This window comes from Dreissena polymorpha, chromosome 15 (genome assembly GCF_020536995.1).
Source record: "Dreissena polymorpha isolate Duluth1 chromosome 15, UMN_Dpol_1.0, whole genome shotgun sequence".
Taxonomy (NCBI): domain Eukaryota; kingdom Metazoa; phylum Mollusca; class Bivalvia; order Myida; family Dreissenidae; genus Dreissena; species Dreissena polymorpha.
In genome coordinates this window covers 6,248,797-6,265,828 of record NC_068369.1, presented here as the reverse complement: position 1 = coordinate 6,265,828, position 17,032 = coordinate 6,248,797, and the positions used below count along the sequence as shown (strand labels likewise).

Genomic DNA, 17,032 nt, shown 5'->3' with positions numbered 1-17,032 from the left:
CCCAGCAAAGATTTACTTAAACAATTCATTATACAGCACAATAAGCAATTACAATAATAAACTATATTTTTTACAGATTAAAGTCTATTCAAACTAAGTGTAATTTTTTCATATAGTACAAAATTTTCAACTAGAGCTTTGTCACAGAGGTGATGAATACACCCACATGCCGCATTGGCACATAATATTTTGCATGTCGTCTTCACAAAAAACAACGGACACCATGCTCAATTTTTAAAACGCACTAAGTGAACCCTTGACCTAGTTTTTGACCCAGAAAAGCCCATGTTCTAACTTGGCCTTAAGATCATCTCCATAAAACTTCTGACCAAGTTTGGTGAAGATCGGATGTAAACTACTTGAATAAGAGAGCGGACACCATGCTGAATGTTAAAAAACACACTATGTGACCCCGTGACCTAGTTTTAGGCCCGGAATGGCCCATGTTCAAACTTGTCCTAGAGATCATTTAGATAAAAACTTGTGACCAAGTTTGGTGAGGATTGGATGAAAACTACTTGAATTAGAGAGAGGACAACATGGTGAGGTTTAAAACGCACTAAGATACCCCCTGCCCTAGTTTTTGACCCGACATGAGCCATATTCAAACTTGACCTAGACATCATCTAGATACAACTTCTGACCAAGTTTGGTGAAGATTGGATGAAAACTACTTGAATTAGAGAGCGGACAACATTGTGATGTTTAAAACGCACTAAGTGACCCCGTGACCTTGTTTTTGACCCGGCATGACCCATATTCAAACTTGCCCTAGACATTATCAAGATACAACTTCTGGCCAATTTTGGTGAAGATTGGATAAAAACTACTTGAATTAGAGAGCGGACAACATGGTGAGGTTTAAAACACACTAAGTGACCCTGTGACCTAGTTTTTGACCCGGCATGGCCCATGTTCGAACTTGACCTACACATCATTTAGTTACAACTTCTGACCAAGTGTGGTGAAGATCGGATTTAAACTACTTGAAATAGAGAGCGGACACCATGCTCAATGTGTAAAACGTACTAAGTGACCCTGTGACCTAGTTTTTGATCTGGCATGGCCCATGTTCGAAGTTGGCCTTCAGATCATCTAGATAAAACTTCTGACCAAGTTTGGTGAAGATCGGATGAAAACTACTTGAATAAGAAAGAGGACACCATGCTGAATGTTAACAAGAGCACCGCCTTGCGGGTGCAGACCGCTCATCTATTTTTCTTTTTAAAGGTGTAGGGACCTATCTCAATTTCAATCACAAAGGAGGGAGGGGTGGAGAGGGGTGTATAGTGTGGGGGTGTGGTCATTTATTACATTATCTTCCAAAACTGCCAAAAAAATGCAAAAAAAAAATTATTTTTTTTGGGGGGGGTGGGGGGATTCTTGGGTGGGATGGTTGGACGGTATTTCAAAAATAAAATTATAAAAATAAATATTTGTGTTTTTTAACAATGTTTGAAAAAAAACACAAGAGATGTGTTCGTCAGAAACACAATGCCCCCTATTGCAACACTTTGAATTTTTTTTTTTTTTTTTTTTTACCTTTGACCTTGAAGGATGACCTTGACCTTGAACTTCCACCACTCAAAATGTGCAGCTTTATGAGAACGCCACTTTGAAATATTTTTTTTTGACCTTTGACCTTGAAGGATGACCTTCAAGGACGGATGACTTTGACCTTGAACTTCCACCACTCAAAATGTGCAGCTTCATGATAACACCGCTTTGAATTATTTTTTTTACCTTTGACCTTGAAGGATGACCTTGAAGGATGACCTTGAAGGATGACCTTGAAGGATGACCTTGAAGGATGACCTTGAAGGATGACCTTGACCTTGAACTTCCACCACTCAAAATGTGCAGCTTCATGATAATGCCGCTTTGATTTTTTTTTACCTTTGACCTTGAAGGATGACCTTGACCTTGAAGGGTGACCTTGACCTTGAACTTCCACCACTCAAAATGTGCAGCTTCATGAGAACGCCGCTTTGAATTTAAAAAAAATAATTTTACCTTGAAGGATGACCTTGACCATGAACTTCCACCACTCAAAATGTGCAGCTAATGAGATACACATGCATGCCAAATATCAAGTTGCTATCTTCAATATTAACAAGAGCTTGTCACAGTAGTGCCCAATCCCCGCGGAAATGTGTTTGCTTGTATGACAACATTTGTTTGAGAGAGTACAATAATATTTGTTAAAAAAAATAAAGGGAGATAATTCATTATGCTCCGGACAAAAATTTACTTTGAATTTAAATAAAGGGATATAATTCAAACACTAAGGTAGGTAGAGTTATGGTTCTTAGTCACTGCACTTCTCCTAGTTGCCATCTGTTTAAGTTTGAAGTTTCAAGTAAATCCCTTCAGTAGATTTAGAGTTATGCTCCCTCCGGACAAAAATTTACTTTAAAATTAAAAAAAGGGGAGATAATTCAAAAACTAAGGTAGATAGAGTTATGGTTCTTGGTCACTGCACTTCTCCTAGTTGCCATATGTTTATATTTCAAGTTTCAAGTAAATCCCTTTAGTACATTTAGAGTTATGCTCCGGACAGAATTTACTTTAAAGTTATATAAAAGGGGAGATAATTCAAAAACTAAGGTAGATAGAGTTATGGTTCTTAGTCACTGCACTTTTCCTACTTGCCATCTGTTTATATTTCAAGTTTCAAGTAAATCCCTTCAGTAGATTTAGAGTTATGCTCCAGACAAAAAATAACTTTAAAATTATATAAAAGGGGAGATAATTCAAAATCTAAGGTAGATAGAGTTATGGTTCTTGGTCACTGCACTTCTCCTAGTTGCCATCTGTTTATATTTCAAGTTTCAAGTAAATCCCTTCAGTAGATTTAGAATAATGCTCTGGACAAAAATGTACTTTAAAATAATATAAAGGGGAGATAATTAAAAAACTAAGGTAGATAGAGTTGTGGTTCTTGGTCACTGCACTTCTCCTAGTTGCCATCTGTTAATATTTCTCGTTTCAAGTAAATCCCTTCAGTAGATTTAGAGTTATGCTCTGGACAAAAATTTACATTAAAATCATATAAAAGGGGAGATAATTCAAAAACTAAGGTAGATAGAGTTGTGGTTCTTGGTCACTGCACTTCTCCTAGTTGCCATCTGTGTATATTTCAAGTTTTAAGTAAATCCCTTCAGTAGATTTAGAGTTATGCTCCGGACAAAAATGTACTTTAAAATCATATAAAAGGGGAGATAATTCAAAAATTAAGGTAGATAGAGTTATGGTTCTTGGTCACTGCACTTTTCCTAGTTGCCATCTGTTTATATTCTAAGTTTAAAGTAAATCCATTGAATAGATTTGGAGTTATTCTCCGGACAAAGTTTCAGCCGGACGGACAGACGGACAGGACCAATTACTATCTCCCCTCCGAAAATTTTTCGGCGGGGATAAAAAAGTTATGGCCAATGTTAAAATTTTCGGACGGACAGACACCATATATTTGACATTTGACCTTGAAGGATGACCTTGACCTTCACCTTTCACCACTCAAAATGTTCAGCTCCATGAGATACACATGCATGCCAAATATCAAGTTGCTATCTTCAATATAGAAAAAGTTATGGCCAATGTTAAAGTTTTCGGACGCACAGATGCCATAAATTTGACATTTGACCTTGAAGGATGACCATGACCTTTCACCACTAAAAATGTGCAGCTCCATGAGATACACATGCATGCCAAATATCAAGTTGCTATCTTCAAAAGTGAAAAAGTTATGGCCAATGTTAGTTTTTTTCGGACGGAGAGACAGACTGACTGACATACTGACGGACAGTTCAACTGCTATATTCCACCCTACCGGGAGCATAAAAATTATTTTTTAGGGGTGGGTATAGTGTGAGGGTGTGGTGATCATTTATTAGATGATCTTTTAAAAAAAAATTGGGGGGGGGGGCGTTGGGGATGGTTTGGGTGGAGTCTATTGTGGTATGTCAGGTAAGAGTTGTTTTGTCAAAGTATCAAACAAATCTAATCATAAATGAAGAAGTTATGGCAATTTTAGCAAAATTAAATAATTTGACCTTGAGAGTCAAGGTCATTCAAAGGTCAAGGTAAAATTCAACTTGCCAGGTACAGTACCCTCATGATAGCATTAAAGTATTTGAAGTTTGAAAGCAATAGGCTTGATACTTTAGAAGTAAAGTGGATCTAAACACAAAATGTAACCATATATTCAAAGTCAAAAAAGGGCCATAATTCCGTAAAAATGACAAACAGTGTTATGCAACTTGTCCTTTACTGTCCCCTTATGATAGTTTGCGAGTGTTCCAAGTATGAAAGCAATATCTATGATACTTTAGGGGTAAAGTGGAACAAAACACAAAACTTAACCAAATTTTCAAGTATAAAGGGCCCATTATTCCGTCAAAATGCCAGTCAGAGTAAGATAACTTTGCCTGCACAGTCCCCTTAAGATAGTTAGTAAGTGTTGCAAGTATGAAAGCAATAGCTTTGATACTTTAGGAAAAAAGTGGACCTAAACACAAAACTTAACCAAATTTTCCATTTTCTAAGTATAAAAAGGGCACATAATTCTGTCAAAACACCAGTCAGAGTAACATAACTTTGCCTGCACAGTCCCCTTATGATAGTTAGTAAGTGTTGCAAGTATGAAAGCAATAGCTTTGATACTTAAGGAATAAAATGGACATAAACACAAAACTTAACCAAAATTTTCAATTTTATAAGTATAAAAAGGGCACATAATTCTGTCAAAATGCAAGCCAGAATTATTTAACTTTGCCTGCCCAGTCTCCTCATGATAGTTAGTAACTGTTACAAGTTTGAATGCAATAGCATTGATACTTTATGAGAAAAGTGGACCTAATAGCAAAACTTAACTGGACGCCGACGCAGACGCCAAGGTGATGACAATAACTCATAATTTTTTTTCAAAAAATAGATGAGCTAAAAATCGTATGACCCCGTGACCTACTTTTTGACCCGTCAAGGCCCATGTTTGAACTTGGCCTTAAGATCATCTAGATACAACTTTTAACCAAGTTTGGTGAAGATTGGATGAAAACTACTTGAATTAGAGAGCGGACAACATGCTGAATGTTTAAAACGCACCAAGTGACCCCGTGACCTAGTTTTTGACCCGGCAAGGCCCATGTTCGAACTTGGCTTAGACATCATGTAGATACAACTTCTGACCAAGTTTGGTGAAGATCGGATGAAAACTACTTGAATTAGAGAGCCGACACTTAATACGGACCGACAGACAGACCGACCGACTGACCGACAGACAAGTTCACTCCAATATACCCCCCTAAACTTCGTTTGTGGGGGTATAACAAAAGCATTTTCAGTTCCTGGAAGTCTTACAGCATAAGCATTCAAAAATAAGAAAACATTTAAATGCATGTAATGTTATCATGCATTACTCATAAAATTTACTTGGTTAAAAAAAAACACAAAATGAAAATCCAACAGAGGACATCTCAGAAGTCATAATGCCACATTGCCCAGTACCATATTGCTGCCACTATGCCCAAAATATGATTATACAATTAGGATTATTTATGAGCCTTATTCTGGAAAAAAAAATGTTATCCAAGATTAGCCTGTGCAATCCCACAGACTAACCAAGGACTATTAGCCTGTGCAATCCCACAGACTAACCAAGGACTATTAGCCTGTGCAATCCCACAGACTAACCAATGACTATAAGCCTGTGCAATCCCACAGACTAACCAAGGACTATTAGCCTGTGCAATCCCACAGACTAACCAATGACTATAAGCCTGTGCAATCCCACAGACTAACCAATGACTATAAGCCTGTGCAATCCCACAGACTAACCAATGACTATAAGCCTGTGCAATCCCACAGACTAACCAAGGACTATAAGCCTGTGCAATCCCACAGACTAACCAATGACTATAAGCCTGTGCAATCCCACAGACTAACCAAGGACTATAAGCCTGTGCAATCCCACAGACTAACCAATGACTATAAGCCTGTGCAATCCCACAGACTAACCAATGACTATAAGCCTGTGCAATCCCACAGACTAACCAATGACTATAAGCCTGTGCAATCCCACAGACTAACCAATGACTATAAGCCTGTGCAATCCCACAGACTAACCAAGGACTATAAGCCTGTGCAATCCCACAGACTAACCAATGACTATAAGCCTGTGCAATCCCACAGACTAACCAAGGACTATAAGCCTGTGCAATCCCACAGACTAACCAATGACTATAAGCCTGTGCAATCCCACAGACTAACCAATGACTATAAGCCTGTGCAATCCCACAGACTAACCAAGGACTATAAGCCTGTGCAATCCCACAGACTAACCAATGACTATAAGCCTGTGCAATCCCACAGACTAACCAATGACTATAAGCCTGTGCAATCACACAGACTAACCAATGACTATAAGCCTGTGCAATCCCACAGACTAACCAAGGACTATTAGCCTGTGCAATTTCACAGACTAACCAAGGACTATAAGCCTGTGCAATCCCACAGACTAACCAAGGACTACACTTCCCACCTGAACAGGAATTTTGCTAAATACAAAAAAATCCCATAAAAGCAGAAAGTGTCCTCCCTCATAAGCCTGTGAGGACTGCTCAGGCTGCTTTTGGACAACACTTTACGCAATTGTATTAAGCACTGTCTACTAAGAATGCTACACATGGCTAACTTTTATTTTTTGCCAGCTACCACTTTGCAACGTACAACAGTTGCAGAGTATGCATTGAGCAGATTGTCCCACCTAGATGTACCATAGTTGAAGTGTATGCATTGAGCAGGTTGTCCCACCTATATGTACCATAGTTGAAGTGTATGCATTGAGCAGGTTGTTCCACCTATAATTACCCCAGTTGCGATGTATGCATTGAGCAGGTTGTCCCACCTATACATACCACAGTTGCAGTGTATGCATTGAGCAGGATGTCTCACCAATACGTACCACAGTTGCAGTGTATGTATTGAGAAGGTTGTCCCACCTATATGTACCACAGTTGCAGTGTATGCATTGAGCAGGATGTCCCACCTATACGTACCACAGTTGCAGTGTATGCATTGAGCAGGTTGTCCCACCTATATGTACCACAGTTGCAGTATATGCATTGAGCAGGTTGTCCCACCTATATGTACCATAGTCGAAGTGTATGCATTGAGCAGGTTGTCCCACCTATACGTACCACATTTGCAGTGTATGCATTGAGCAAGTTGTCCCACCTATACATACCACAGTTGCAGTGTATGCATTGAGCAAGTTGTCCCACCTATGCGTACCACAGTTGCAGTGTATGCATTGAGCAGGTTATCCCACCTATACGTACCACAATTGCAGTGTATGCATTGAGCAGGTTGTCCCACCTATACATACCATAGTTGAAGTGTTTGCATTGAGCACGTTGTCCCACCTTTACGTACCACAGTTGCAGTGTATACATTGAGCACGTTGTCCCACCTATACGTACCACAGTTGAAGTGTATGCATTGAGCAGGTTGTCCAGTCTTGGAGAAAAGATGAACTCATCCAGAACTCCTCCAATCACCTGCAACACATAAAATGGGCTTGAAGTGAGCTGCGTTTTGGGAAAAGGGGGCTAAATGCATGCTCTTGTCACCCAAGACTATTGTAAGTTCAGTTTTTTTTTCAATTTAACTTTTTAGTGGTTTGCAGTTCTTTTCATTAAATGGGAACACAACTACTTTGCTCCAGTTGCATATTTGCACATTCAAAACTTCCTTTGACACCTTTTGATATAAACACTATTTAAAACAAGAAATGTGTTAGTCAAAAACACTATGTCCCCTTCTGCGTCGCTTTGATTTAGTTTTTTTGACTTTTGACCTTGAAGGATGACCTTGACATTTCACCACTCAAAATGTGCAGCTTCATGGGATACACATGCATGCCAAATATGAAGTTGCTATCTTCAATATAGCAAAATTTATTGCAAAATGTTAAAGTTTGGGCAAACAAACCAACAGACAGACCACCAGACAGGGCAAAAACAATATGTCCCCCACTGTAGTGGTGGGGGACATAAAAAAACATGTCAAATGATCAAAACTGAGCGATTGGCATTTCAGCAAAACCACACGTTACATCGTGATATATTATGAAATTTGACATATTGTTAATATCACATATGGATATCATTAATATTGCATACTAGTAAAATGGCATACTGGTAATCTGACATACCCGTAATATGGCATACTAGTAATATGGCTAACCAGTAATATGGCATACATGTAATATGGCATACTGGTAATACGACATACCCCTAATATGGCATACATGTAATATGGCTAACCAGTAATATGGCATACATGTAATATGGCATAAATGAAATATGGCTACTAGTCACATGGCATGTATACAAATATAGCACACTCAATTATTTTGTATATAACAGTAAAAACAAGAGAGCCATGATGGCCCTGAATCGCTCACCTGACTAACCAAATACAATCCCAACCCAGTTTTCATCAAGATAAACATTCTCACCAAATTTCATAAAGATTGGATGAAAACTGTGACCTCTATTGTCTACACAAGGTTTTTCTAATATTTGACCTATTGACCTAGTTTTTGACCCCAGGTGACCCAAATACAATCCCAACCCAGATTTCATCAAGACAAACATTCTGACCAAATTTCATGAAGATTGGATGAAAACTGTGACATCTATTGTCTACACAAGGTTTTTCTATTATTTGACCTAGTGACCTAGTTTTTGAACCAAGATGACCAAAATACAATCCCAACCAAGATTTCATCAAGATAAACATTCTGACCAAATTTCATAAAGATTGGATGAAAACAGCGACCTCTATTGTCTAAACAAGGTTTTTCTATTATTTCACCTTGTGACCTAGTTTTTGACCTAGTGACCTAGTTTTTGACCCCAGATGACCCAAATACAATCCCAACCCAGATTTCATCAAGATAAACATTCGGACCAAATTTCATAACGATTGGATGAAAACGGTGACCTCTACTGTCTATACAAACAAATTGTTGACGGTTTTTCTATTATTTGACCTAGTGACCTAGTTTTTGACCTCAGATGACCCAAATACAATCCCAACCCAGATTTCATCAAGATAAACAAACAGCGTTAGGCATTGTAAAGTACTGCGTCTTTTTAACGCTTCTTATAAGGGTCAGATATTTTTAAACTAATAGATTTTTATTAAGGCACCGCACCAACACTGCAAATTTTTCTATTTATATCAATGGTACAGCCCAGTAAAATCTGGCTGTCCATTTTATGGCCGTTTTCGGCTTTTTTATACAGAGTTCTATGTTTAGCAGTGTGCTCAGGCAATGGTTTATAACCGAAGTCCCGAGGGTAAACAATCCCATTAGTCAAGATAAACATTCTGACCAAACTTCATAAAGATTGGATGAAAACTGCGACCTCTATTGTCTACACAAGGTTTTTCTATTATTTGACCTAGTTTTTTACCTAGTGACCTAGTTTTTGACACCAGATGACCCAAATACATTCTCAAGCCAGATTTCATCAAGATAAACATTCTGACCAAATTTCATAAAGATTGGATGAAAACTGCGACCTTTATTGTCTACACGAGGTTTTTCTATTATTTGACCTAGTTTGATGATTTTTCAATTATTTGACCTAGTAACCTAGTTTTAGACCCCAGATGACCCAAATACGATCCCAACCCAGATTTCATCAAGATAAACATTCTGACCAAATTTCATAAAGATTGGATGAAAACTGCGATCTCTTTTGTCTACACAAGGTTTTTCTATTATTTGACCTATTATGTGACCTAGTTTTTGACCTAGTGACCTAGTTTTTGACCCCAGATGATCCAAATACAATCCCAACCCAGATTTCATCAAGATAAACATTCTGACCAAATTTCATAAAGATTGGATGAAAACTGTGACCTCTACTGTCTACACAAACAAATTGTTGACAGACGGACGCACACACAACGGATGCCGGACATCACACGGTCACATAAGCTCACCATGTCACTTCGTGACATGGTAAGCTAACAAGAGATTGCGAAGCAATATGGTCCCCTACCGGTGAAACTCCACCATTGTCAGTATTTGTTGCCAAAGCAACCAGAATTCTTGACGTAGGAACAAAATGAATTGACGTGCATAATCTCCATATTGCCATCTGTCCATGTTTCAAGTTTCATGAAAAAATATGAAGAACTTTGAAAGTTATTGCAGGATCCAGAAAAGTGTGACAGACTGACAGACAGACTGACAGACAGAGCGCAAACCATAGGTCCCCTCAGGTTTCACCGGTAGGGGACAATAAGCATCTCCACGACCAGTACGTACAGCAGGTTGAGTGTCTGCAAGGTGAAGGTCAAAGTCGAGCAGCTGTTCTGGCTTCACCTGTAGTTCCCCACACAACAGCTGGACCAGCAGCGCCTGGTGCTTATCACTCTGAAGGACATACACATATAAATAAATAAATTATATATATGCTCTGTGAAAAGGGGGTTCAATGCATGTGCGTAAAGTGTCATCCCACATTAGTCTGTGCAGTCTGCACAGGTTAATCAGGGACGACACTTTCCGCTTTTATGGTATTTTTCGTTTAAAGAAATTCCCTTCATAGCATAAATGATGAAAATCTAGTTTAGGCGGAAATTGTTGTCCCTGATTTGAATGTGCAGACAGCACTGGCTAATCTGGGACAACACTTAACGCACATGCATCAAACCCCTATACCACAGAGCACAGCCCGTATATATGAGAGTATGTAACACATTTTAAGTAATAATTGCTAATAAAAGTCTCATCTCTACAAAACCTGATTAGCTGATTTGCTTTCTTCAGTTTTGGACGCATCACAGCTCCCACCTCCACCGTTCAGTTGGGATTGTACAGTCGTCGCCAACACTGGGATTCTAGCAAGAACAGGAAGGGATACTTAATTGAAAAGGCGATATTTGGCTTTATTGGTAGTCTTTTTGTGCTATAAAAAACAAAAAAAACGTCGGAGACGGGTGATGCTCCCCAAAGGTTTTTTTTGGTCACAATATTGCACTATATATTCAGATAAAAGGAAACTTCTTGAGGGCACAGTAGTTTGGGGGGACAAGAATTTTTTTATAGAAAATTTCAAAGGGCCATAACTCTTGTGAAAAATCATCCGACCAGAACCCGCTGATAATATGCACATCTCCTCTTGGCAGTGAAGCTTCCCATAAAGTTTCATTGAATTTCGGTCATTAGTTGCTGAGAAATAGCCCGGACAAGAATTGCACTATATGTACAGTTAATGGAAAATTTCAAAAATTTCAAAGGGCCATAACTCTGTGAAAAATCATACGACCAGAACCCGCTGATAATATGCACATCTCCTCTTGGTAGTGAAGCTTCCCATAAGGTTCATTGAATTCGGGTCATTAGTTGCTGAGAAATAACCCAGACAAAAATTGTGCACGGACGGACAGACAGACAGACAGACAGACAGATGCACACACGGACAGACGAAGCAGCAACTATATGCTTCCCCCAAAATAAAATTTTGGGGGAGCATAAAAATTATTCGAGGCAAATTGATCAAAGGCTATGCCATTAGGTACATTCTCATATAGTAAACTGCTTCCCCTCTTGCCTAAAGATTTATATAACTTACATGATGAAATGACTATTTGATGTGTTGTGCACTCATTTATTGGGGCTATTGTGCACTCAATTATTGGGGCTATTGTGCACTCAATTATTGGGGCTATTGTGCACTCATTTATTGGGGCTATTGTGCACTCATTTATTGGGGCTATTGTGCACTCAATTATTGGGGCTATTGTGCACTCAATTATTGGGGCTATTGTGCACTCCATTATTTAGACTATTGTGCACTCAATTATTGGGGCTATTGTGCACTCAATTATTGGGGCTATTGTGCACTCAATTATTTGGGCTAATGTGCAATCAATTATTGGGGCTATTTTGCACTCAATTATTTGGGCTATCTGGTTAATCTCCAAAGTTGCATGTACATGTCTTGTCAAAGTATTTTAAAATGATAGCAGTACACAGACTTCCCTTTCATTATCAAATATAAAATTTGCATCATAAAAAAATGTGTGTAAATGCTTTGCATCAATTAAAAAACAAACATCAATTGCATATACTACCTGCAGTCGTGCACCCAATGTAGAAATCACACTAATTTAACTAAAATTTTAAACATGTGGATTAAAACAGACATATTAAAAAAATCTATGTTTTCAATATAATCTCAAACATATGGGTATAGCCTTGTCAAACAAACTTTTCCATCAAGTTTATTTTAATGATACATAGAGGATATTTGTTCATGTCAGTGTAAGATCGTTTGTTATTTCACGAGTGATCATAGAAAATATTATTTTGCTCTGATCAGAATGAAATAACAAACGATCTTACACTGACATGACCAAATTTCTGTTTCTTTTATGCCCCTTTTTCAAGAAAATAATTAACAGCTGTTTCCCTTTCGCTGAACAGTTACCATTTTTTCCTGTGCGTGCCTCAATGCATTTCAAAACACAAAATGACGTCATTAGTGTTACGAAATGACGTTATTATACCAGCGAAATTCTCCAGTTAAACTCTTTTACAATGTAAATTAACGGTGAAAAAGCATAAAATAAAAAGAAAATTTGTTGGATTCGGTGGAATGTCGATTTTAATTCACTCGTGATCATAGAAAATATATAAAAATTATTTATGACAAGAGGGCCTGAAAGGCTCAAAGTTGCTCACCTGAGATTCAAAGGAACTGACCTGTTCTGTGCAGCCCAAGATGTCATTAGAACAAAATGTTCTTACCAACTTTCATGACTAGTGAACACCCTTCCAGCCACGTTTTTCAACAGACCAGAACCATTTTCATACACATCCAAGATATCATTTAAACAAATATACTGACAAAGTTTCATGAAGATTCATAAGTCCATATAAGGAAAAATGCCCCGCCCACTGGTGGCCATGTTTTTCAAGCAACTGGAACCATTTTCAACCATGTCCATAATATCATTAGGACAAATCTTCTGACAAAGTTTCATGATGATTGTACAATAAATATTACTTCTAGAGTGTTAACAAGGTTTAACTATAGCTATATAAGGAAAAATGCCCCGCCCCCTTGGCGGCCATGTTTTTCCATCAACCGGAACCATTTTCAAACTCATCCAAGATATCTTTGGGACAAATCATCTGACCAAGTTTCATGATTATTGGTCAATAAATGTGGCCTCTAGAGTGTTAACAAGGTTTTACTAAAGCATGATATATAGCCATATCAGGAAAAATGCCCCGCCCCCTGGTGGCCATGTTTTTTAAGCAACCGAAACCATTTTCGAACTCATCCAAGATATCATTAAGACAAATCTTCTGACCAAGTTTCATGAAGATCGGAAAATAAATGTGGCCTCTAGAGTGTTAACAAGGTTTTACTCTAGCCATATAAGGAAAATGCCCCGCCCCCTGGCGGCCATGTTTTTCAACTAACCAGCATCATTTTTGAACTCGTCCACAATATTATTGAGATTAATCTTCTGACCAAGTTTCATGAAGATCTGACAATAAATGTGGCCTCTAGAGTGTTAACAAGATTTTACTATAGCTATTATAGCCAAATAAGGAAAAATGCCCCGCCCCTTGGCAGCCATGTTTTTCAAGAAAACGTAACCATTTTCGAACTCATCCAAGATATCATTGAGACCAATCTTTTGACCAAATTTCATGAATATTGAACAATAAATGTGGCCTCTAGAGTGTTCACAAGGTTTTACTAAAGCCATATAAGGAAAAATTCCCCGCCCCTTGGCAGCCATGTTTTACAAGCAAACGTAACCATTTTCTAAATCATCCAAGATATCATTGAGACAAATCTTCTGACCAAGTTTCATGAAGATTGGACAATAAATGTGGCCTCTAGAGTGTTAACAAGGTTTTACTATAGCCATATTAGGAAAACTGCCCCGCCCCCCCTGGCGGCCATGTTTTATCACCGATCTGGACCATTTTCAAACTCATCTGAGATATCAATAAAACCAATGTTTTGACCAAGTTTCATGATGATTGGGCAAAAATTGTGACTTCTAGAGTGTTCACAAGGTTTCTCTATAGCCATATAAGGAATACTGCCCTGCCCCCTGGCGGCCATGTTTTTCAACATACCGGAACCATTTTTGAACTCAACCAACATATCATTTAGACAAACATTTTGACAAAGTAACATGAAGATTGGGCATCAAATGTGACTTCTACAGTGTTCACAAGGTTTTCCTTTTTTTTGACCTAGTGACCTAGTTTTTGACCCAGCATGACCCAGTTTCGAACTCAGTCGAGGTATCCATGGGACAAATGTTCTGACCAAATTTCATGAAGATCCGGCAATAAATGTGGCCTCTAGAGTGTTCACAAGGCAAAACATTGACGATGCACGACGGACGACAGGCGATCACAAAAGCTCACCATGAGCACGTTGTGCTCAAGTGAGCTAATAATCTTAAAATAGAAAAAGGAGTTTCGAAAATTTGTTATTTTCACCGGTGAAAATAACAACTTGTTTATTTTCATTGCTGTTCTTTCACTGCAGAAATGTATTATTTTATCATAAGGTATAAAAGAAACAAGTTTCAAACCCCTTTAATAATGACCTTCAAATGATCCAAATCTTTATGCATCATCAAAAAAGAGATATTAAGGTCGGCATCCGGGTTGGTTGTGTTAGTGGAAATAAACAATTGTTTGATGGTGAATATTTTTAATGTAGGATGTTGTTGCTGAAAAGTTTGTAAATAGTAACAAGAATGTCAAACTCATGTAAAACACTTAACATATAATAATATATGACATATAATATCAAGTTCTAAAAAAGTATGAAATACTGAAAATAAAACTCTATAAAAAACACCATTTGTCATCCCCAACCCTAAGACATCAATAAACTCATCCCCAATATCAACAACTCCAACTTACTCATCACTGCCTCCAACGGCACCAACTTCATCCCCACTCATTCCTTTTAGACCACAATGCCATCATCATCGCCAACCGCACCAAATTGTCTACATATAATTTAACCAGCGATCTATAAACTAAAACACTGTTTGTTTGAAGATCTTCAATTTGACCAGTATATCGTGTGTCGCATACATAAACAAGAGAGCCATGATGGCCCTGAAGAGCTCACCTGAATTCAAGGTACACCAATTGTTGAAGACTTGATCTAGTGACTAAGTGTTTGACCCAAATTGACCCAGATTCAAACCTGGCCTTAACCCTTTACCACTTAGATGTGTATTTTTACGCTTCTTTAGTCCCATAGAATGTTAGATTCACTTAAAGACCTTTCTTACTAAATTCAAGTTTTAACAAGGGACAAAATTGTCACAAAACCAGGTTTTCATTGTGAAAAAAAAATCTGATAAAGGGAGAAAACTCAAACTGAACTTTTGAAATGACCAAAAAAAATTAACCCCCTTTGTAATTTTTTTTTTTTTTTTAAATCTATTTTTAGTCGTGGCGACCTTGACATTGGAGATATTGACGTGATTCTTTCGTGGGACACACCGTCCCATGATGGTGAACAAATGTGCCAAATGATTTTAAAATCTCACAATGAATGACATAGTTATGGCCAGGACAAGCTCATTTATGGCCATTTTTGACCTTTGAACTCAAAGTGTGACCTTGACCTTGGAGATATCGACGTAATTATTTCGCGCGACACACCGTCCAATGATGGTGAACAAATATGCCAAATGATTTTAAAATCTGACAATGAACGACATAGTTATGGCCCGGACAAGCTTATTCCGCCAGCCCGCCAGCCAGCCAGCCAGCCCGCCCGCATTCGCCAATCTAATAACCAGTTTTTTCCTTCGGAAAACCTGGTTAAAAACGGCTTCTTTTCCAATCCTTAGATACTGATGAGTAGCAAACAGCATAAAACCTGAACAGACTGCAAGTTACTTGCAGACTGTTCTGGTTTTATGCTGGTTGCAAAAGCCATTGTCACTTTGCTTCTTGTTATTGGTAAACATAAACATTTTGAAAATCTTTGAAGTTACTGATTGAGTCATAAATGATGCTTTTTAAGTGGGATTTCTAAGAATTGACCTAGTGGCATAATTTGTGTACGGATGTGACCCAGATTTGAACTTGACTTGAATTATATCTTAATATTCAACAAGCAAATTCGTTAAATTGATATCCCCCGCCAATATGCTGCTGGACACAAAAGTATTATATTTGACACTCAAAAAAGCATATTTTCAAGATACAAAGGGCCATAACTCTGTTATTAACAGATGATGTACAATGCCATTTGGCGTGCATCATTCACTTATCCATATATATACTCATACCAAGTTTCAATGAAATCCGCCAAAACACTTCCAAGTTATGGCTCCGGACACATAAAAAAAGCATTTTTTCAAGATACAAAGGGCCATAACTCTGTTATTAACTGATAATGTACAATGCCATTTGGCGTGCATCATTCTCTTATCTATATACATACTCATACCAAGGTTCAATGAAATCTGCCAAAGCACTTTCAAGATATGGGTCCGGACGGACAGATGAACGGACGAAAAGACGGACGGACAACGCCAAAACAATATCCCTCCGCCTATGGCGGGGGATAATAACAGTAAAAAACAAGTTTTATCAAGATTATGTTACGAATATGGCTTTTAGAGTTGTAAGAGGTTTCTCTAAGATTTTAGCAAATAAGCTGTTTTTTTGACACACATGACCCAGATACAAAGTTGGCCTAGATACTGTCAAGATAACATTCTGGACAAGTGTTATAAATATTGGATAAAACAAACGTGGTCATTAGAGTTTTATTTACTTATACAATTGACACATGACACACTGTGCACATAAACAGACAAAGACTGACAACAATAGCTCAGACACAGAAAAAAATAATTAATGATAAATACTGTAATTAATTTAGAAAATCACTTACAATAACTTTTCTTTCCCTTTTATCAAATTCATTTTCTGTGC

General features: G+C 37.9%; 1 protein-coding gene across 4 annotated transcripts in view; it reads right to left on the bottom strand.

The window, feature by feature from the left end:
* Positions 1-17,032, bottom strand: part of LOC127859444 (aspartyl aminopeptidase-like) — a 38,575-nt gene that overhangs the window by 6,149 nt on the left and 15,394 nt on the right. For all 4 annotated transcript variants that reach the window (XR_008039388.1, XR_008039389.1, XM_052396830.1 and 1 more), the window contains exons 7-9: positions 10,824-10,920; positions 10,346-10,453; positions 7,479-7,556 (exon numbers count right to left, since the gene is read on the bottom strand). Coding sequence is in view for 2 of the 4 variants with exons in the window: in XM_052396830.1 (XP_052252790.1) it covers positions 7,479-7,556; positions 10,346-10,453; positions 10,824-10,920 (283 nt within the window). In the remaining 2 variants the exon portion in view is untranslated. The remainder of the gene's footprint in view (positions 1-7,478; positions 7,557-10,345; positions 10,454-10,823; positions 10,921-17,032) is intronic.